The sequence below is a fragment of the Urocitellus parryii genome, chromosome 8 (assembly GCF_045843805.1).
Source record: "Urocitellus parryii isolate mUroPar1 chromosome 8, mUroPar1.hap1, whole genome shotgun sequence".
In the NCBI taxonomy this organism is placed as follows: Eukaryota; Metazoa; Chordata; class Mammalia; order Rodentia; family Sciuridae; genus Urocitellus; species Urocitellus parryii.
In genome coordinates this window covers 109791948-109814034 of record NC_135538.1, presented here as the reverse complement: position 1 = coordinate 109814034, position 22087 = coordinate 109791948, and the positions used below count along the sequence as shown (strand labels likewise).

At 49.4% G+C, this 22087-nt stretch overlaps 2 protein-coding genes across 3 annotated transcripts; both read right to left on the bottom strand.

Annotated features, from left to right (window-relative positions):
* Positions 1-6492: 6492 nt before the first annotated feature.
* Treml1 (triggering receptor expressed on myeloid cells like 1) lies at positions 6493-10806 on the bottom strand. 2 transcript variants are annotated; one of them, XM_026383718.2, is made up of 6 exons: positions 10764-10806; positions 10293-10625; positions 8015-8114; positions 7568-7653; positions 7054-7106; positions 6493-6699 (listed from the first exon to the last, which is right to left on the bottom strand). In XM_026383718.2, the coding sequence occupies exons 1-6, from the start codon at positions 10804-10806 to the stop codon at positions 6493-6495; spliced, it is 822 nt and encodes a 273-aa protein (XP_026239503.1). The 2 variants fall into 2 exon arrangements, with proteins under 2 accessions (XP_026239503.1, XP_026239504.1); XM_026383719.1 differs by lacking the exon at positions 10293-10625.
* Positions 10807-14389: 3583 nt separating this feature from the next.
* Trem2 (triggering receptor expressed on myeloid cells 2) lies at positions 14390-18799 on the bottom strand. The gene is made up of 5 exons (XM_026383711.2): positions 18722-18799; positions 16880-17230; positions 15490-15580; positions 14712-14890; positions 14390-14637 (listed from the first exon to the last, which is right to left on the bottom strand). The coding sequence occupies exons 1-5, from the start codon at positions 18759-18761 to the stop codon at positions 14621-14623; spliced, it is 678 nt and encodes a 225-aa protein (XP_026239496.2). The 5' UTR covers positions 18762-18799; the 3' UTR covers positions 14390-14620.
* Positions 18800-22087: the final 3288 nt, after the last annotated feature.

Sequence of the window (22087 nt, the reverse complement as noted above, 5' to 3'; positions counted from 1 at the left end):
GTTTTCATTGTAGAGGTCTTTCACCTCTTTTGTTAAATTGATTCCCAAGTTGTTTTTTTGTTTGTTTGTTTGTTTGTTTTTTGAGGCTATTGCGAATGGGTAGTTTTTCTACTTTCTCTTTCAGAGGAATTCATCACTGATGTATAGAAATGCATTTGATTTGTGGGTGTTGATTTTATATCCTGCTATTTTTCTGAATTCATTTATTAGTTCTAGAAGTTTTCTGGTGGAATTTTTTGGATTCTCTAAGTATAGAATCATGTTGTTGGCAAACAGTGATAGTTTAAGTTCTTCTTTTCCCATTTGTATCTCTTTAATTTCTTTTTTTTAAGAGAGAGAGAATTTTTTAATATTTATTTTTCAATTTTTCAGTGGGCACAACATCCTTTTTATTTTATTTTTATGTGGTGCTGAGGATCAAACCCAGCACCCCGCACATGCCAGGCAAGCGCATACCACTTGAGCCACATCCCCAGCCCCGTATCCCTTTAATTTCTTTTGTGGTCTAATTGCTCTGGCTAGTTTCAAGAGCTATGTTAAATAGAAGTGGTGAAGAGGGCATCCCTGTCTCCTTCAAGTTTTTAGAGGGAATGCTTTCAATTTTTCTCCACTTAGAATGATCTTGGCCTTGGGTTTAACATAGATAACTTTTACCATGTTGAGATATGTTCATAGGATTTTTTAGTGTTTTGAACATAAAGGGATGCTATATTTTGTCAAATGCTTTTTCTGCATCTATTGAGATGATCATATGATTCTTATATTTAAGTCTATTGATGAGATTAATTACATTTATTGATTTCTGTATGTTGAACTAAACTTGTATCCCTAGGATGAACCCCATTTGATCATGGTGCACTGTATTTTTAATATGGTTTTGTATTCGATTTGCCAGAATTTTATTGAGGATTTTTGCATCTATGTTCATGAGAGATATTGGTCTGAAGTTTTCTTTCCTTGATATGTCTTTGTCTGGTTTTGGAATCAGGGTGATACCGGCCTTATAGAATGAGTTTGGAAGAGTTTCCTCTTTTTCTATTCATGGAATAATTTGAGGAGTATTTTGTATTAGTTCTTCTTTGAAGGTCTTGTAGAACTCAGCTGTGAATCCATCTGGTCCCGGGCTTTTCTTGGTTGGTAGGCTTTTGATAGTATCTTCTATTTCATTGCTTGAAATTGATCTGTTTAACTTGTGTTAACATCTTTTTTTTTTCTAGGGCTTTAAGATATATTGGTATATCATTTTATTTGTTGACTTTTTCTTCTTTTAAGGAATGAAGTCCCTCCAATGAACTTTCTTCTTAATACTGCCTTCATAGTATCCCAGAGATTTTAATATTTTGTTTCAGGGTTTTCATTTGCCTTTTAAGAATTTTTTATCTCCTCCCTAATGTCTTCTGCAATCCTTTGTTCATTCATACTCCAGGTGTTGGAGTAACTTCTATTTTTTTTGTTTTATCATGATATCAAATTTCATTCCATTATGGTAAGATAGAATGCAGGGTAGTATCTGTATGTGTGTGTGTGTGTGTGTGTGTATGTGTGTGTGTATGTGTGTGTGTGTGTGTGTGTGTATTTGCTAAGACTTGCTTTGTGGCATAATATAGTCTGTTTTGGAGAAGGATTCATGTGCTGCTGAGAAAAAAGTGTATTTACTCTTTGATGGATGGACTATTCTATATATGTCTATTAAGTCTAAATTATTGATTGTTCTATTGAGTTCTATAATATTTTTGTTTAGGTTTTGTTTGGAAGATCTATTCAGTGGTGAGAGAAGTATGTTAAAGCCATCGATTATTATGGTGTTGTGATCTATTTGATTCTCGAAGTTGAGAAGTGTGTGTTGATGAACATAGATGCCCCATTGTTTGGGGCATAGATAGTTACAATTGTTATGTTCTGTTGATGTATGATTCTCTTAAGCAGTATGAAATGTCCTTCTTTATCCTTTTTCACTAACTGTGGTTTGAAGTCCACTTTACCTGATATGAGGATGGAAACCCCTGCTTGTTTACATGGTCCATGTAAGTGATACATTTTTTTCCCATCCATTCACCTTCAGTCTGTGGTTGTCTTTTCCTGTGAGATGAGTCTCTTTAAGGCAGCATATTGTTGGGTCTTTTTTTTTTTTTTAATAAATTCAGTCTGCCAGTCTATGTCTTTTAATTGAGGAGTTTAGGCCATTCGCATTTGGGGTTATTATTGAAGGATTGTCTTATTCCCAGTCATTATTCTCTTTTAATGCTGAGTAATATATATTGTACATATATACCACAGGTTTTTTAATCCATTCATCTATTGAAGGGCATGTAGGTTGGTTCCACAGTTTGGCTATTGTGAATTGTGCTGCTATAAACATTGATGTGGCTGCGTCACTATAGTAAGCTGATTTTAAGTCCTTTGGTTATAGACCTAAGAGTGGGATAGTTCGGTCAAATGGTATTGTGATGCCACCTGCTTCACTTTTCTTGCTAAGGATTACTTTGGCTATTCTGGGTCTCTTATTTTTCCAAATAAATTTCATGATAGCTTTTTCTAATTCTATGAAGAATGTCATTGGGATTTTAATAGGAACTGCAATAAATCTTGGTAGTGTGGCCATTTTGACAATATTAATTCTGCCTATCCAGGAGCATGGGAGATCTTTCCATCTTCTAAGGAAAGTTCTTCAGTTTCTTTCTTTAGTGTTCTGTAGTTTTCATTGTAGAGGTCTTTTGCCTCTTTTGTTAGATTGATTTCCAAGTATTTTTAATGTGTCTTAAAGTAGCAATTTTAATGTATCTGAGAGTGTTTTATGCTTCTTAATTTTTGTGTTATACTTTAAAGGGTCTTTTCCTCTAAGATTATTTTAACTGTTCCCCACTGGTCTTGAAAGTATTCTTTTTTGTTTTGTTTTGTTTTGTTTCTGAAAATACCTATTATTTTTTTTTACTAACTCTGGTTTGAAGTACACTTTATCTGATATTGTGCTAGGAAAATAGCTAAGCTGGTAGAGTGCTTGCCTCACACACACAAGGCCCTGGGTTCGATCCCCAGAACCACACACATACAAAAAATGGTATTTTTTAAATCAATTTTATGAAATATACTTTACATATAAGAAAATACACCCATTTTAATAATGGATTTTGACAAATGTATCACTAGTACCAATGCAACTACTAGTACAATCTGTTAAGAGAACATTTCAATCAAAAAATTCCTTGCAGGGGTTGGGGCTGTAGCTCAATGGCAGAGCTACAGTGTGAGGGCACTGGGTTTGATCCTTAGCCCCACATATAAATAAATAAAATAAAATAAATAAAATAAAAATTATAGGGCTGGGGATGTGGCTCAAGCGGTAGCGCGCTCGCCTGGCATGCGTGCGGCCCGGGTTCGATCCTCAGCACCACATACCAACAAAGATGTTGTGTCTGCCGAGAACTAAAAAATAAAATAAAAATTATTTCAGGCTCCTTTGTCATCATTCCCACTCCATCAATACTCCTAAGCCCAGCACAAAAATATTCTTATCGTTGCTGGGTGCCTATAATCCCAAGCAGCTCAGGAGTCCAAGGCAAGAGGACCACAAGTTCAAAGTCAGCCTCAGCAAAATCAAGGCACTAAGAAGCTCAGTGAGACCCTGTATCTAAATAAAATACAAAATAGGGCTGGGGATGTGGCTCAGTGGTTGCTGCCCTTGAGTACAATCCATGGTACCCAAAAAAGACAAAAAAATACTTGTTTTTTCATTGTCTTTGAATCTGTTTTATTTCCCACTTTTAATTTCTTATTTGACCCTTCTTGAGTAATAACTTTGTCTTTTATTTCATTTCAAAGAATCAGTTCTCTTATTTATGTATTGTTTAGGACTATTTATGTCTTATGTATGTATTATATCCTTTTTTCTTTTAAAATTAGCTATTTGAGTAAGATGCCTAATCACTGCTAAAGGTGTTTTTAGCTGAATTCCAAAGATTCTAATATGAAGAAATTGTCTCACCAGGCAGCCTGCATTTGTTTTGCATGTGGTTTCTTATGATAAAATTTAGAAAGTCAGTATTTGCATCTTAGAAGTTACTTTTATAACTATGGCTCTGGTTGCTATTCATAGACTTCTTATCATGAGCACTGACAGAATTTATATACAGACAGTTCCTAACTTACAATGGTTCAACTTGTGATCTTTCAACCTTGCAATGGTGTAAAAGTGCTACCCATTCAGTAGGAACCATACATAGAATTTGGATCTTTTCCCAGCCTAGTGATATGCAGTAGATCCTCTCTCACAATTCTGGGTGGCAGCAATGAGTCACAGCTCCCACTCAGCTGCAGGATCACGAGAGGAAAACACTGATATCCATAGTGTACTGTGTTGCCACTGCTCTTAGGTTACTGAGTTTTGAGTTCTCACATCCCATCAAGTCTACAAAATGTTCACGTGTGTGTGTACATGAGATATTTAATACTTCGGCATAAAACGGTCTTTGCATTAGATACCTTTGTACACTATGGGCTAATGTGTTTTGGGAACACATAAGGTAGGCTAGGCAAATGACTCTTGGTAGGTTACTTGTATTAAATGCATTTTGAACTATGATATTTCAACTTAAAATAGGTTTATCAAGACATAATCCCATGGTAAGTAGAGGAGTTCTTACTCTTCATATTCCTGCTTCCACTCCATTCAATTGATCATATAATCTTCCTTAGTATTTTCCTTGCACTGTTGAATAGACATTTTACTTCTGCCAGATTGTAAAAAGTTCTAAATATATTCAGAGCACATTTTTCCCTCTGGTTGTTTTTAATCTTTATTCTCTCCTTTGTCTGCCTCCTTTCTCCTCCAGTGTTTAATCATCTTATCCAGAGAAAATTAGGGCTTAGTTGATTGGTGAGTAGCCTGACAGTTGAGTCCACAAGGAACAGAAGTTAAATAGGTTCTGTCACCACCTGAAACTTTTATCACAGGAAACTCAGAACATCCTGCCCAAGCTCGTTGAAAACAATATCCCTAGACTTAAAAACCTAGAACCTGAGGCAGAGCCCCTGACCCTTCTCTTGATGTGCCTAAGCCAAATCTTAGGGTTCCTCCAGCTGGGGAAAACCACTTTTGTTGTTGTTATTGTTCTTGTTTATAGTACTAGAGGCTGAACCCAGAACCTCACACTTGCTAGACAAGTGTTCTATCACTTAGCTACATCTAGAACCTCCCTCCCTCCCTCCCTTCCTTCCTTCCTTCCTTCCTTCCTTCCTTTTTTTTCTTAAGACAGGATCTCACCAGTTGACCAGACCATCCTTGAACTTATGATCCCCCTTCTCAGTCTCCTGACTAGCTGGGATTACAAGCATGTGCCACCATACCTGACCAGGGAAAATCTCTTTAGGCTAAACTCTCTGCAATTGTAATATGGCCAGTTCCTGAGTACTTATCTCCTGCATTTAAGTTGTACATCCCAATTTGGGCAGATGTTTTCAAAGGAACAGTTTCAGATGAAGTTCTGGCAGAGACCTTAAAGGCCTTTCTGTTTCCAGCCTGGTCTAACTTTCATTCACATTTGAACATGGCCACAGCCCTCCCTGCCCTGCTGTGCCTTTTCTCCACTGGGCTTTTCCCAGCCTCTATAGTTCAGACCAAAGGAAACAGAACTACCAGATGGTCACCTAACCAAGAGAGCCAGTTCTGGTCAGACTGATGTCTACAAAGGTCTTTTATAGCCTAATGCTTGAAACTCCTTTGTCCTTCCAGGAAACAGACATGGTGTCTATTTTTATTTCTCTCCTTAACTCCTGTTTCTTTTCAGGCCCATCTCCCATATCCCACTGTCCTGGGTCTCCTTTAACTTATCACTAACTGCCCCACTGTCCCATCATATGCTATCAACATGTCACTTGTACAAAAGGTGCAAAGCAGGAAGCAAAAGAGCTTCCTTGACTCCAGCAAATGAATCTACTTCCAGGCCTTAGGGAAGAGGCAGGAAATAGTTTCAGAGGAGTCTTTTGGGTGACCCTTGACCCAAACTGCACTGCAAGGTTCTGACCAGGGAAGAAAGCGCTGCAGGACAGCCAGGAGATCACGCAGCACAAACACTGGACCAAAAGAACTTTGGTTTGCAGCCCAAGTGATTGTCAAACTTGGTTCCTTTCCTTCCCAAATCAACCATTAAGAGTTCACATATCATCAGTTAGGGTTTATTTAGCCCAATGTGTAATGGCAGAGGAAGCATCGTGGGGCAGGGGTCTTCCCCAAGAGCCCTCAGTCATATCTGAGTAGCACATTCCCTATCCATAAAGTGAGGATATTGGATAATCCCTAGTTGTTCATAGGTTCTGAGAATACAGGGTCTGAGCTGGGGGGATGGGTGCACAGAGCCCCCAGGGTCAGCCCCTCTGCGTGTACAGTATGGTGAGCAGTTCAGCTGGGTAGAGTCTGACTGTTAGGTAGATCCTGAACCGACTCCCAGGAGGCCCCTCCGATTTTGTCCCCTCCTGGGAAGAAAACTGTGGCATATGTCACAGATTTGGAGGACTTAGAACCTTAGGAGGCAGAGGAGGTGAGGATGGGGATGGAGGTTTCCCGGGTGGGCAATCAAGAGGGAGGCTGGCATAGGCGGCATTGTCGAAGGAAAGTGATGAGTCAATCCGAGCACATGGTGCATCCAAAGGCAATCCAGCAGCAGGTCCAGAATCATGGATGTGGTGGACTACTAAGGAGGGGCCCTGCAACAAAAGCAGGCAGGTCAGGCAGAGGGAGTGCCCCCCATGCCCCAGTTACCTTCAGTGGGAAGCCTGGGAGCATCCTGGATATCCATCCCTCCACCTCTCTCCAATCCTAAGAATGTCTGTCAGTGGACAGGAGGACTTTGAAAGTTGATGAATATTTTCAAGACCAAGTTACTCCCCAGATCTAGGGAGGTGAGTTCCCCAGGTGATCACTGGGGCCAAGTTTACAGCATTTAGGAAGAGGACTGGGTCCCTCTCCTTTCTCCACCTTATCATCCTGGGACCTCTCAGCAATTGTGATGAATAGAGACTCTGGGGGAATTTGGTGGTGGACATGCAGAAACCTCTTACCGTGCCTGCAACTCTCTGGCTTGGGAACTGGTCACAGACATCAGGCCTGTTCCCTGGCAGGACAGACAACAGCACACAGTCTACTTCCAGGGCTGACTCTACTCCCTCACTCCCTTCAGAAGCCTTTGAAACTTTTTTCCTAGTGCATATTTGCCTGCCCCTTCCCACCGCTAAACCTCTACCCTTCATCTCCCAGACCCCTCCCCCAGTCTCCCCATCTCTCCCCACCCATTTATTGCTTCCATATTCAGTCTACCTCCTAGAACCCTTCCCCTACTTATTCCATCCCCTTTCTTCTAATCCCCATCCCCATTCTTTCCAATTCCGATATTTCCCCAGGCCTGCCCCCATTGACTCTCCCTCCCTCCTCTTCACCCCTCGGCTATAGGAATTCTAGGGTGTGGGTGCTTAACTAAAGCCCAGACAAATCTTTCTGTAGGGGAACAGACCTAGACTCCTGGCCTCATCTGCAAAACTGGTTGAGGCTGGGCTAGGTGGGTAGACAGCTACTGACCTCTCTTTTTGGTCATGACAGCAAACAGCACCACAGCTGCCACCAGAAGGCCCAGAAGGGACACAGCACACCAGATCAAGGGGATGCTGAGGGACAGAAAGGAATAGGTAGGCTTAGCCCTAACCCTACAGAGAGTTGCTAACCAGGAACTCTGGAACATTGAGAGGAGAGCCACATTCTTGGGGATCCAGGGTTGAGAGGACATGGAACAGGTGAGGAGAGTAGATTCAGGTAGACAGACACATTATCAAGGTGTCCTGGCTGAAGATACACCAAGATGAAGGACCCATTGATGAACTGGGGTAAAGAGATCGGTCAGTTTGTCTGTCAATCAGAAGCTCCTGGGGATGGAAGGAATCCCCCCTTCAATTTAGTCTAGAGCTCAAAGTAAGTCACATCTTCACCAGTCACCTTCTCCCAGCCACCCTAATCCAGTCTTGCCAGTACCTCTTCTGCTGGCTGGGCTCCCAGGGGCTGGCACTGCCTGCAGGGTCCAAGGAGGGGTCCTCAGCCAGACTGCCATGCTTATGGGTCTCCTCCTCCTCCTCTCTCAGGCCAGGAGCTAACTCAGAAGGAAACATTTAATGAGAACACCCACTGTGGGCAGGCTTCGTGGCTTGATGGGGTCTGAGGGACTAGGAAAATGGAGCCAAGGAAGAAGAAGCCCTGAGAAAGGGACACAAAGGAACATCTGGGACGTTCCTCAGGGCCTCTCACTCTGTGGGTCGGGGAATGGCGCTGACTCTGTATCTTTACCTAGTTGCAAATGTACCCTCTTTCCTCTGCCACCAGCTCCCTCCCTGGCCCCCTGCATTTCCTCTGCCACCAGCTCCCTCCCTGTCCCCCTGCATTTCTTCTCCTTTGCCTGCTCCGCGCCGCACCCCCCTAGTCTTCCCAGGCTGCCCAGACTATGCAGAAAAACCACTGAGTAATCTCTGCCTGTCTTCTGCCCCCACCCAGGAAAGGTCTCTCCAGCTTCACCCTCAGTGGTGACCTTGCTCCCAACTCACTGGCCTCAAATGCTGCCTCTCTATATACCTGTGACCCTGTGGTCCCACTGAGTGCTGGTCGAGCCCCATCCCAAGCTCCGCCCTCTGGTCAGCATTAATGTGAGGCAACACGGGGACACTCTCTGAGAGCCTCACCAGTACCCGAGACTCAGTTTTGTGACTGTCATCCCTACAAAATGCTTGAATTGTGGCTACAGGACTCAGGTTTAGTTGACCTGGGCCAGAACATCAGTTTGGGTACCTGGCCAGTCTTTTCAGGCCATCTAGGATGGGGCCTCACCTTATTCTTGAGATTCACCATGAAAGTGCTGTGGTGCCAATCTTGCTGCCCATGTTTTGCCCTCCTCGTGCCATGAGGCTGCCTTGGTCAATGCTCTCTGAAGCTAGATGCTTGCCTGAGCTTCAGGCCACAGCCTCTGGCTTCCCCGTACCATTTCCACACACCTGCCTGAACCTGCATCCTCCGCAGCAGCAACACATTGCAGAGGGCTCTGGGGACCTGCCTCCTGCCCCCTCTTCCCAGTGAGGCTTATCACAATTTGCCTTTTAGGAATTTAAAAGAATTCCTTGACCACAGAGTGACAAAGAATAACTAGGATTAACCACTATTTTTGTGGTACAGGTTAACAACTCAAGATGAGCAGATTCCACTCACCATTCAGTCTACCCTCTTATTTATGGAATACATTTCTTAATTTTATTCTTTGGGGATTAGACACAAATGATTTGAGAAAAGGAGGGGGAAAAAGTGAAAAAAAAAGTCAGTATCCATCAGAGAAAAGTAGCAGTAGTTCCCACTCTAGGTGGCTGATATTTTCCTCCAGTATAGTTTATTATATAGCATCTTATTTTTCTGGTAAAAAAAATGTTTATTTTAGTACTTAAATACTTGAAAGATGTGGACTGCATGAATGAAATGTAAAAGCAAAGTGTTTTATATACTGAAATTAGGGTTGAGAATTTGGGCCTACATATTAATGACACTTTTTCCATTTTTAAAACTGAATGAGTTGAAATAGTTGAGTTGTACCCTGCCTGGAGGTCACATACCCACTTGATGCTCCATGAAGACTTGTCAGGTTAAGATATGAATTCAGTTCATTTTAGGTCATCAAACTCATTACTACAGGATGAAAATCTTAAAGGTATAAAAATTTTAATTTATTTATATGCTCGAATTCAATTTTGGGGAGTCGGGCAGGTACCAGGAATTGAACTCAGGGGCACTTGGCCACTGAGCTCCATCCCCAGCCCTATTTTGTATTTTATTTAGAGACAGAGTCTCACTGTTGCTTAGCCCCTCACTTTTTTGCTGAGGCTGGCTTTGAACTCGCCATCCTCCTGCCTCAGCCTCCCGAGCCTCTGGGATTACAGGCATGCACCACCACACTCGGCTCAAACTCAATTTTGTTTAAAACATTTCTAAGGAGGAAAAAAAAAAGATAGCATTGAGTATGCCGGAAAAGGAAGCAAAAACCATGGTGTGTGAGGAGGAGACTCTTAGTGGCAGGGGAATCCATGATGTGGGAGGTGATTTATCTCAGACTCCCACCCAGTTCAGTTTCCGCTCCCTACAGGGCTGTTATGAAGATATCTCTCATCTCTCCCACGGCCTCCCCGCAGGCACCCCCATCCCTCAAGGCCCAAGAGCCCTGGCCACAGGTAGGGGTTGGGAGGGCAGGTCAGAGGGTGATGGAAGGCCCAAGATAACTCACCCGAGGGGAGCACCTCCAGAGAGACCCGGTGCAACATCTGGGGACCCAAAGCTCCCTCCACCATGCAGCCGTACTGCCCTGCATCCTCCTCCTGCAGGGTGACCATTTCCACCTGCAGCAGACCCCCTCCCAGGTCGGTGAGAAACATGTGCCTGTCTCCTGTGGCTGAGCGATCCACCCCTGAGGACACCAGGGGCTGGCACCCCTCAGGTGAGAACCGGCACCACACCTTCCGGGCTCTGACATCCTGGAGCCGGTAGTGACACTGCACCAGAATGGAGCCCCCCACGGGCACCTGCAGTACCTCTGGGAGGCTGCCCTCGGAGCCTTGACCTAGGGAAGGAAAGGAGGAGGGAGTGAATGTGGGCCGGGGGCTGGGGCCACCTCCCAACCCAGCCTCTAGCGTAGGGATATGGCATCTGCAGGAACCCCAGCTATTCCTGGACACGGAAGGCTCCATCTGAGTCTTACCTGCTCGTCCCAGGAGCAGCAGCAGGAGAAGCCTGGGGCCCATGACTGGGCTGGCAGATGTCAGTTCTGGGGTTCGCCTGGTCACTGACACAGCATTCTCCCGAGGGAAGGAAACATCTGTCTCCAATGGTCACGTGGGGCTCTCCATGACCGCAGAGTGGGAGGTAGGGACGGGTGGGCATCTCCAGGGTTGGGGATAGGGAGCTCTTCCAAATGCTGGTTGGCTTAGTGCTCAGGAACTGACCCTGCAAGCAGGGGCCAGCAGGGCTGGTGAGAAGACCAGAGGAAAGACAGGAGCCCAGGGCGGGGGCCACCACAGCGGGAGGTAGGGGCAGGGTCTCAGAGAAGAAGGGAGGGTGACCTCCAGGGTCTTCCAAATCTGTGGATGGAGAGCTATAAAGGAGGAAGGAACGTGGCCTACTAATGGCCAAGACCAGCTGGTTTTACATTATTCACAAATGCCCCCATCACACCCCCAGAGCTTCAGGACACTGCCCCTCCTGAATGCCACTTCACAGCTGGTTACCCCGCCTCCATGGGGCATCTGGCCTGGGGCTGGCTCCTGTCTCCCCTGCACACTCCAGACCCTTTCCATAGGGATCCATGCTCCTCGGCTCTGGAAACCAGATTACTTCCTTGACGGTTACTTCTCTGCATTCCTTTTCTCCCTCCATTTTGTCTACAACTTATCAATTAGTTGGACGTGGAATCTTTCATATCCATCTCTTTTTCGTACCTTTGCTCATTTCCGTCTTTGTGTCCATGTTGCTCTGCCTTTTAGGAGATTTCCTCATATTTTTCTCTACCTCTTCTTTTGCTATCTTTTGAATTTTTATTCTTTAATATTTTTAATTTGCAGCATCATTCCCTCCCCACCCCCTTTCTCTCTTTCTCTCCAGGCTTTCTTTACTGATGGCATATACTAGTTTGTTTCATGAGTGTTCTCTCCTCTCTGTTGGGAGACAATTCTCAGTTCTTCACCTTTTTTGCAAAGAGGCCTCTTGAGAGAAGAACACTGCGGGTGGGGGGTGAATGTGCTCAGTCTTGCCTTGGAAGCTAGAGACTGTTACCTCCTGGGAGATTCGTAGCCTTCCCCCTTCCTCCCTGGAGAAAATTTATTCATGCTGGAGAATAAAGTTCTCCCTCTTTCTCTCTCTTTCTCTCTTTCTCTCACTCCCTCCTTCCCTTCTGCTGTCTCTGGAGATAGACCAACGTCCCAGATGCTCTACATAAACTGCAAATCTCATAATTTGGGGTTCCTTTCCTGGGATGCAAACCCACTTCCCCCACTGGAGACACCAGGCCTTCATTCATGCAGCCCAGTGTCTGGACTCTGAGGAACAAGGACAGAAAGTGAGTAATAAAGTGACCACGGATACCAGGGTGGACAGCAGCCGTCAAAGAGATTAGAGCTGGGCTGGGGCTGTAGCTCAGGGGTGGAGCACTTGCCTAGCATGGATGAGGCATTGGGTTCGATCCTCAGCACCAAGTAAATAAAATAAAGGTATTGTGTCCATCTACAACTAAAAAAATAAAATAAAATAAAAAGAGATTAGAGCTGTCTGTGGGGACACCTGGGTGGGGCACCTTGCAGGGTGAGGCCCAGGATAGGACTGGAAAAGCCACCCTCCCTCCCTCCTCTCTCCTCTCCCCTCTCTGTCCTTCTTTCCTTCAGGTACAAGGGAGTCGAGAAAGGGAAGCTGGCCCTGGGAGCCTGAGATGGCCAACTAGGGTAAGCTGAGCCTAGTGAGGCGGGTGGTAGGGTGACCCACTAGCCCTGCACGCGGGGACTGAAGGTTTTCCCAGGACATGGCAGAAAGTCCTGAGCAAACCAGGTATTTATCTATTCTGCCAACACTTTAATTTCCTTGCAAGAAAGTTATTTTCACATTAATAAGCCACCCGGGAGTGTTTTGTGATGAGCAGAATTATGTTCAACATTCAACTGAATTCCTCAAATGAATATTGTCCACTGCTGGGAACAGAGGTGGCCAGGCAGGAGGCTGGCCTCCAGGGAGGTGTCATGTTGCTGGACATGACCGGGAGGAAGTGAGCTTATTGAGGACATACTGTGTACCAGACAGCTGGCCAGGGACTCTCACCAATGTTATTACTTTTAACCTCACAACCCTGTGAAGACGGCCAGGCCTGGGAGGGGGAGTGTTTGTGGTTAGTTACGTTTGTGGGTGAGGACACAGGCTCAGAGGGACTGAGGCACTCAGCAAGTCTGGCCAGGGGCAGAGGTCAAACCGAGGCTCAGTGATCTGTGTGCCCTCAGTCCAGGGTGCTCCTGAGCCCACGGCTGGGGACCCCAGTGGTGATCCCAATCCAGAGGTGGAGAACTCTGACGGGGCAGAGCAGGGAGGAGGAAAGGCCGAGTTCTCAAGCGGAGGAAGCTCCATTCTGAGCTAGAGGTGAATGGGGGCCACTGTGCCTGACGCCAGGTGTCCCCAACGCCTCCTCCTGTTGGTGCCCATATGGGAGTAGGTACCGAGGGCTCAGCTCAGTCCTGGCACTTAGACTTTGTCCAGAATCTGTGGGGACAAGGCTGCTGGCCCAGGATGTAATGAGGGAGTTGGATGTCCACCGAGCCAGGGAAGCCCCAGAAGCAGTTTGGCCCAGAGTACGGAGCTCCAGGGTGGGGGCCACGGGAGCAGCCTGAGTGGGGTGGAAGGCAGGGTGGGGACACAGCTGGGACCAGGGGAGTGACGTGAGGCTAGAACGTGAGCTCTGTGCTGAGCACCTTCTCAGTGACCCACCTGGGGCCGGAGCAGAGAGCCCTGGCTGTGGCCCACTTGGTTCCTCCTCCTGCTGCAGCCCGCCCTCACCCCATCTCCCCCTCACTCCTGCGTAAGATGAAGAGGGACTTGTGAGGCTGAGCCCCTGCCCCAAACACCCTCCCTCATGCCGTCCTGGTTCATTTCCTCCCCTCCTTCAGGGGACACCTCAATGGCACCTCCTGACTGCCCGTTTAAAGCAGCCCCTCCCCAGCCCTCTGCAGCCAGGACTCTCCACCTGGCTTTGGTTTAATTTTTTCCCTGGCACTTTTTGCCCTCGGGCACACGTCAGGTTTCCTGCTGTGTTGTACTACTGATTTTCTCCCTCTTCTCCCTCCAGACCACTCTCCGTGTGGGTGGAACCCCAGTTGCTCTTCACTGCTGTCCTTCCAGAGCTCAGGATGGTTCCTGGCAGAGACCACCCGACGCCAAGACATTCTGAATAAATGAATGGATGAATGAGTGGGACTGAGCAGAGGGAAGGGTCCCTTGAATGCCAAGTGAACTCTGGATCCCCAGGCAATACTGGGTGACCCAGGGAGGCCCCATCCCTCTTGGAGCCTTGGTTTCTTTTTAATATGATGAGGGGCTTGGACCATGTCTCCAGCTCCGATAGGCTGCACTGTGGCGCAGCCCTCGCCGGATGGGAGCCTTTGAGAATAGAGGGACATGGTACCTCTGGACCCCAGGCCCCAAGCAGTGAGATCCTTTAGCTTTCCTTCATCTAACCCTAACCCTAACCCTAGCCAGGAAGCAAAAGAGAAGAGCTTCTGGAAGGCCCAAATCCAGTAAAGCAGGACAGTCGTGGATTGACTTCTGAGAGTGTTTAATGTCCAAAGCCCAGGAGTTGAGAAGTGACCTGCCTCCCAAAACATATCCCCCCCACACAGACACACACACACACACACACACACACACACACACACACACACATGGCCTCCTTCCAGGCCCCAGAGCAAGCAGGGTGCAGGCTGAGTGATGTCTTGCTGGGGCAGAACCAGGAGTCTCGAGCGAGCGCGCAGGCTGGGGTGGCCCCTGGACGGCCTCTCCCCAGCTTCTCCCATCTGGGGGCCTCTCCTCTCATGTGTCCGTGGAGCCTGCAACGATTCGATTCGTGCTCAGCCCTCCTGCCCTGCCGCCCCCCCAGCCATCGCCAGGCTCCCCAGCCCACCTGACAGCGTCTGGAGCCGGTGCCCTGGGTCGTCGCCACAGCCCTGCCCGCTGGCTGGAAAGCTCCTCAGCTTCTGGCACCGCCAGGCTGCCACCCAGAGAGCGCCGGCAGTCAGCAGCTTGCTGAGAAAGATGAAGGCCAGGAGGAGGAGGATGGAAGTAGGTGGAAACGGGGTCTCCCTTGAGAAAGAGAAGGAGGACACTTGGGAACCTCGAGGTGGCCTGCAAGCTGGAGTCTCCCCAGAGGGTTGGGGGAAGCTCTCCGCCCAGCACATCCCGGGTGGGGCTGGTGGGGCCTGCACACCACCCTCCCTCCCTGGCCCAGCAGCTGTCTGCTGTGCCCGTGGTCTCCTAAGGTGTGTGAGTGTGTGCACACGCGCGTGCACTCAGTGGTTACATGAGCATTTAAACACCGACACTCAGCCATGGGGGAGTGTCAGAAGAGATTCTGGTTCTACCAAAGGGACGGGGACCCAGGAGTCTGGGGCTGGTGCTGCGACTCTCGCTGTTGCTGACCCTTGGGGTCCCGGCTGCCAGGGGAGGGGTGGGGGGCTGCCCAGTCAGGCATCGGAGAGCCAAAGTGTGACAGAAGGATGTCAGTCTCCTGTCATTGGCACCGTCACGCCAGACATGCCAGCTGACGGGCAGGGTGTAAACAGGACCTGGGAAACAGGACCTTTCCTGCTCCAATTGTCCTGGAATCCACGGTCCTAGGACCTCCGTCCCCACCCGGCGTGGGCTCTGCAGCGCGGGAGTCTGCCAGGGTCTGCTCACTGTACCTGGAGACACTGTGCTCCACAGGCACTGCCACGAAGCTCCCAGATTCCTCGGGGACCCAGAGGTCTTCCGTGTCCTGGTGATCCTGGGGGTCTGCGGGAGACAGAGCTGTCACTTTGCAGCTCTGTCCTCCTTCGGGCTAGCTGCCTTGGTGGGTAGAACCCAGGTGGGGTCAGTGAGGCCCTGGGAGTTTCTGTTCTGCATGGATCGAGTCTCTGAATTTCAATTTCCTTACTGTACAGCGGGCTGTTAGGAACACCTCCTCCCTGCAGGAGTCAGCAGGAGCCACTCTGCAGGGTGTCTAGTGTCACACGGGTGCTCAGGGGCTGCCATCCCTCTCTCCATCACACATCCCTCCCTCCCTCCATCCAGATGGAATCGTGGATGGGTTTAAACTGTCGGGCTGTCTGCACAAGCAACGGGTTACTATTACTATATCATTTCCTGCCATCCTCTTGGGAATCGACTGAGCCTTAGACCCTGACAGGGCTGGAAATGCACGTCTCTGTGTCCCGACTCCATGAAAGAGAGGGGGGACTGATGTCCAGGGCTGGCAGTCGCCCCTCCTTAAGGAGATACGTTTGACCCTCATTGATGATAAAGGGCCATGGGGTCACTGGAAAAGAGGAGAGTCAGGAAGGGACCTTTGCCCTTCTTTGGGACACAGCTGTCTGCTAGAGACAGGCAGAAGGGTGGTCCCTGTGCACAGCTCAAGGGTGTCTCTCCCCCTCAGGCCTGAAATGCTAATCTCAAGTCAGTTCAGTGTCAGGAGGTCTGCCTCCGGTGTCACCCCCTGGGGTCACCAGGACTAATGCCATCATCTCTATATAAACTATCCCCCCCTTTTTTTTTAGCAGTACTGGGGAAAAACCAGGGGCCTCTCACATGCTAAGCAAGCTTTTGACCACTGAGCTACACTGCCAGCCCCATCATTTCCACTTCAGGATGGGGAAATGGAGGACCAGAGAAGTGAAGCACACTCCCCAGCAAGCATTCCTTTGAGGGTTGTTTTTCTGCACCAGAAAACTTCATCTACGTTGATAAGTTCCTTGGCTGAGTGGGCAAGTGAGTAAATTAATCTGCTGCCCCTTAAAGTCAACCTGTAGGTGTTCACAGACCAATCAGATGTCGACTGGGTGAAGCAATTTGAGAAAGTAGGGCCAAGGCTAACTCCGACAATGAATGCAAATTAGAGAGAGATGCCCTGATTACAGGTAACACAGCCCTGCACCAGGGCACAAGAGGAGTCCCCGCTGGACTTGGCTCCCTTGCACAGTGAGCAGCCTGCAAAACCATCCATGGGACTCACACTGTGAGTTTTCCCAGGGACCCTATGGTCCTGAACACAGATGCCCAAAACATGAGGCCTGGCCCCAACAGCCACTCACTCACCTGCCAGCACCTCTACCAGCACCTTCCGGAGCGTGTCGGCCTCACTGCCACGGAGGCTCTGGCACTGGTAGAGGCCAGCGTCGTGGTCTTGAAGATTCCGCAGGGTGATGGTGAGGGTGCCGCCCAGGGCATCGTCCGTGATGGCCGTGCTCCCATTCCACTTCTTGAGGAAGGCCAGCAGCCACAGGCTGTGCGTGCTGACAACGCGCTGGCACGGGCCCTCCTGGTCCAGCTGGCGGCACCAGGCCTTTCGCCGCCCCCAGTGCTTGGTGGAGTCATAGGGGCAGGAGACCTGCAGGGACTGGCCCACCACGCCCTGGAGCACTGTGGTGTTGGGGGCTGCGCCCAACTCTGCAGAGGAGACATTCCTTGACTCCTCCATTTATTTACCAAATATTTATTGAACACCTGCTATGTGCAGCGAACCAAATGGACAAAAATTCTGTCCATAAGGAGCTGGTACAAATGGGGAGGAAGAAACAGGTACCTGGCACAGCCCAGGCATGTTTTTGTGGGAATTTGGGAACCGGGAAACCTAGGTCCTGAGGCTGGTTTTCTCACTTTTTGACTTGCTGGGCATCCTCAGAGAAGAAACTGGCCCTCTCTGGGCCTCTTTCAGAAACACATGGTTTTTAAAACCCTCCAGTTCTCTTCTGCACATCTGCTTCCTGTCTTAGGGGACTAGGACCCCTCCTGTCCTGTCTTCAGGCCTGGGGCTGGTTCCCAGTGGGCATGTCCCTCCCTGCCCGGCCGCGCCTGCCTCCTCTGTGGCGCCCACTGGTACTGCTCCACAGACTCCTCTCTCCTGACCTAGAGCCTCCAGCTTCCCTATTTCTGTGGCTTTGTTCCCCTTTCAGGAAGGACTTGTTTCAAAACTATTTTGGGAGAGGCATGAGGCTGCTATTTTGGGCATCCTCTTTGGGGTAGAGGAGACAGACATGGAGACCCCGCTTCTTGCCAGGTAGGGGCTACCAGGGAGTCACCGGGAGCCTCCTGCCTGGGCCTCTTTCCTGCCCACCCCCGTCTCCAGCCATTATTGTGACAGAAACTGGAAAGGTCAGACCAAGAAGCTGACGACCTGCCTCTTTTGGAACGAGAGACACCAATGCACAGCATACCCCCAATGCATCCCCTTTCATCCATCCCTCTGCCTCCAGCCAGGCCACCACAGGCCACCACGGGCCACCACGCACCTCCCTTCCCTCTCCCCCTCCACCAAGGAGCTGCGGGAACAGACCCCATCACCTCTCCTCAACCCAGGTTTCCTACTGCCTTGGGGAGCGAGAAGTACCATTCCCCAATGGAAGAGGCCATCATGTGCAAAATTGGGGGTGTCAGTGCCCCCAACTCGGTGGCCAAAACCCTTATTCCATGCCTCCCCTCAAGAGCTGAGGCCAAGGGGACCTTCCAAGGTGAGAGGGTCCTCTCTGAGATGCAGGTCACAGTTCTGGGCCTTTCCTCCTTCCTTCCCTCTCTCCCTGCCACTGCCTGGAAGCTGGTCTTGGTTCATAATTTTAGGGGCTCCTACCAGTGCCCCCCAAACTTCCCCCGACTGCCAGCTCGTGCCTCAGATGCCACCGTCAGCATTTTCTCCTTCCCATATGTCTGGGGGCCAGAAGCCCCTTCAGCCTCCATCCCACCAAGGTGGGCCCATGTGGGTTTGGATCCCGGGAGGGGGGTCAGGCACGAAGACCCCCGGCAGGTGGGGACGCTGTGTGGAACAGGTCACTCGGGCGAGGCAAGGACTTCCAACTCCTTCCTATTCAGCCCAGTGCCAGCTCCGGCCTCCACCTCGTCATATGTTCAAGGAAGGGGAGGGAAAGAAGGAATGGGGGGACCTACCTGTGACAAAGAGCAGGAGGAGCAGCCAGAGAGGCTCCATGCCTCCCACCCTGGCCAAGGGCTGCTGTGCCTTGTGCAAGATCTTGTCTTTCCCTTGAACTGCAGAAAAGAGAGGGACCCACACGTCAGGCGCTGCGCACAGGAAACTGGGCTCCTGGCCATTGAGCAACACCAGGACTGGGGTCTGGCTTCGTGATTCAAGGAGGGGCTGCGTGGGAGGAAGGGGGAGGAGGAGCCCGCACTGCAGCCCGGCTGGAGGAGGCCGGGGATCCCAGACCTCTGAGAGGCCAGCCGCCACCGGCCAGTGCCAGCCCCGGTGACCGCACAGGGCTGGGGCCGCTCAGTCAGTCTCCGGGCTGCGCCTAGCCGGGTGGTCACTGTGCCCACAGCTGCATGCCAGCCATCTGCCGGTGCTGGGCTCCCTAAGGACGGAGGACAGCTGCTCCTCTGGGAGGACATGACTCACATTCAGCCCTTCTAGTCCTTCCCCCACCCCGGGCTGGCACCCCAGAGTGTGGTAGCCTCTGTGAACATGGACCCAGACTTCCTTCTCCACGTCTGTCCTTCCTTGCTCCTGGGGTCTGCAACCACACACCCAGAACCCCTCCGTGCCTCCGTCCCCGTATCCGTCAATGAACATGATGATAATATATGGCGCTGTCGGAGGGTGACATGGATTCCTACAAGTAAAGGGCTTCTGAACAAGGCTCAGGAAGCACAGTACTAACCACGACGATGACCTAGTTAGCAGGAGAACGGGAAAATGGGTTGTCCCCCAGAGGAAGGAGTCTCTCTCCCATCTGAAATGTCCTCCAGCGTGGCCTCCTTTGACCAGTGGGTGTTTGCTGCGTGACATGCTCGCACCAGCATTTATTCTATGCACAGGGCATGAGTGAAATCCTGACCATCCAGTGGGAAAGAGTAGGACACGGCACTTCCAGAGTCCTTGGGTATGGGGGTTTTCCCACAGGTACAGGTTCCTGCAAAGAGTGACCCAGGCTTAGCCAACCTCCTCCTCTCCGATTTTAAGCCCTGGCCACTACCCCGTTGACTTCTGTCCCTGCAGCCTCCTGCCCTTCTAGAGTGCCGTCTGCGTGGAACCACATGTAGCCTTTTGAGTCTGTCTCCTTCACACTGCACAATGCACTCGACATGTGAGAAGCTGTGTTTCTCAGCCATTCCTTTCTTTTTATTGCAGAACAGTATTTTGTTTATAAACATGAAAGTCACAGCTTTTTTTTTCACAATTTTCCCAAACTGGAAATAAACCAAATGTCCATCAGTCAGTAAATGGCTGAAGTCCCTGTTGAGTTCCACTGACCTACACATCCGTCTCTTTACCAATATCACGCTGTTGCGACTGCCTATTATAATTTATAGTAAAACTTGAAATCAGGTTGTGGTCCTCCAGAATGGTTTTGACTATTCTAGTTACTTTAGTTTAAATTTTACAACTGGGTTATTGATTTCTACACCCACTCGCATACACACACACACCTGCTGGGCTTTCTATTGAAACTGCATTGACTGGCACGGTTTGAGGAGAAACAGACACCTTAGCAAATATTGAGTCTTCTATCCGATGGTCAGTTTAGCTCTTCATTCATTCGCTTCTCCTGTCTCAATGATTTCTAGTCTTCCACATGCAAGTCTAGAATTTTAATTGTACCAAAGCATTTCATAATTTTGGTGCGATTTTAAATATTTCTAGCTTTCTAAATCTTAGAACTCAGAAGTTCCATAAATCTTTATCTCACTTTCTGACCCATTAATACTCTATTCTGGTTCCTTCTCCCACTTCCTTCCTACCCAAGGCAAGGGTCTCTTTTATTCCTTTCAACTCTATAGCAAAGGACAGGCATCAAGAAATAGTTACCAGTCACTTGCAGCATGTTCACATCAAACATCCCCTTTTCCTAGTGCATGCTGATTCGTGGTTCCTCTGACCCTCATTTCTGAGCGCAGGAACATTTCTGCACTGTCCTAAGCCAAGCACAGGCTCCTTCCTTTTCCTGCACTAAATCTGGGTCCAAAGACACCTGCCAGCTCACAGCTGGGCACTGAGGCACATCCACTCTCTTAGGGACACCCAAACCTCATCATTCACAGATGCATGCGTTCATCCAACCACCACACATGTGCCGGTCACTGTGCTGGGCAGCTTGGGTCTCTTGGAGCCTTGGTGATCCTAGATCTGTTGGTGACTTTGCTGAAGAAAGCCCCAGAAGCTTGGCTAGCACTGACATGGCACACACAGGACACATGACATATTCCTAATGTCTAACTTCAGCCGAGACCTCAGAGCAGCTGGACAGTCCTTCTCAGAATTCCTGGAGGCTCCCGGGTGAGCTCCCTATGGTGGCTGCTCAGAATCGTGGCTCTCCCCAAACACTCCTCCTCCCCACTCCTCCTCCCCTAGGATCAACCCAGACCATCCTCACCATCTTTCAGATCCTCCATCCTCCTCCCATCCCCACTCCAGCCCATCTGAGCAGCCAGGGAAGCACCAGATTCCTGCCAGGACCATGGCCAGTGCCAATACTGGCACAAGCTGGGGGCCAGTGTGACGGGCACCTGTGGCACGGGAACAACACAGACTCCATCAGGACACACCAGCCCAACCTGGGAAAGCCCCTGCCAGCCTTGCCTGAGATGTGGACCTGAGGGGGTGGTTGGTGGAGTCCACTCCACCATTGACTGAGGCCACCAACCACAAACATCAGAGCCCACCCATGGCGTTCATGATCGGCAGCCGCATAAGGCTTCCCTTTCCCACTTTCCTCTTTGACCTCGCCCTGCTTTTGTTTGATCTCACCATCCTGGATTCACACTCCTGGCCTCAAGTGCCAGTCTATGACCCTCCTCTGAGTCCTCTGACGGCCCCCTTCTCCCACCTCTCTGTCTCTCCACCACCGTTCTCTGACAATTCTGCCTCAGGTGGTTCTTCTTTTCTTAACATCTGATATTTTTCTAAGTTGAGGATCTCAGTCCTGCTCAGGGCAGAGCATCTCTCACAGGGATCAAAGAGAGAAAGAGGGAGAATGTGGCTAGAGGGTGGGGGTCGGGGTGGGGGTGGGAGGGGGTTAGGTCACAGGCAGGAGGACAGCAGCCAGCAGGCCCAGAAGCAGTGACATAGGATTGTCAGCCCAGAAGGGCATTCTGGTGGAGGACACAGGAGATGAGAGACAGAGGCTTAATGTGGCATGAGCCACTGTAGAGATCCCTGGGCTGAGGTCCAGTCACGGAGGGGCCTCAGATGACATCCTCATCTGCCATTTGATTGAATCAGAACTGGACAAGTCCTGGCCATGTCAGAGAGAAGGCACACCCTGCACAGGGGGCAAAGTGTGGGGACAGGAAGACGGG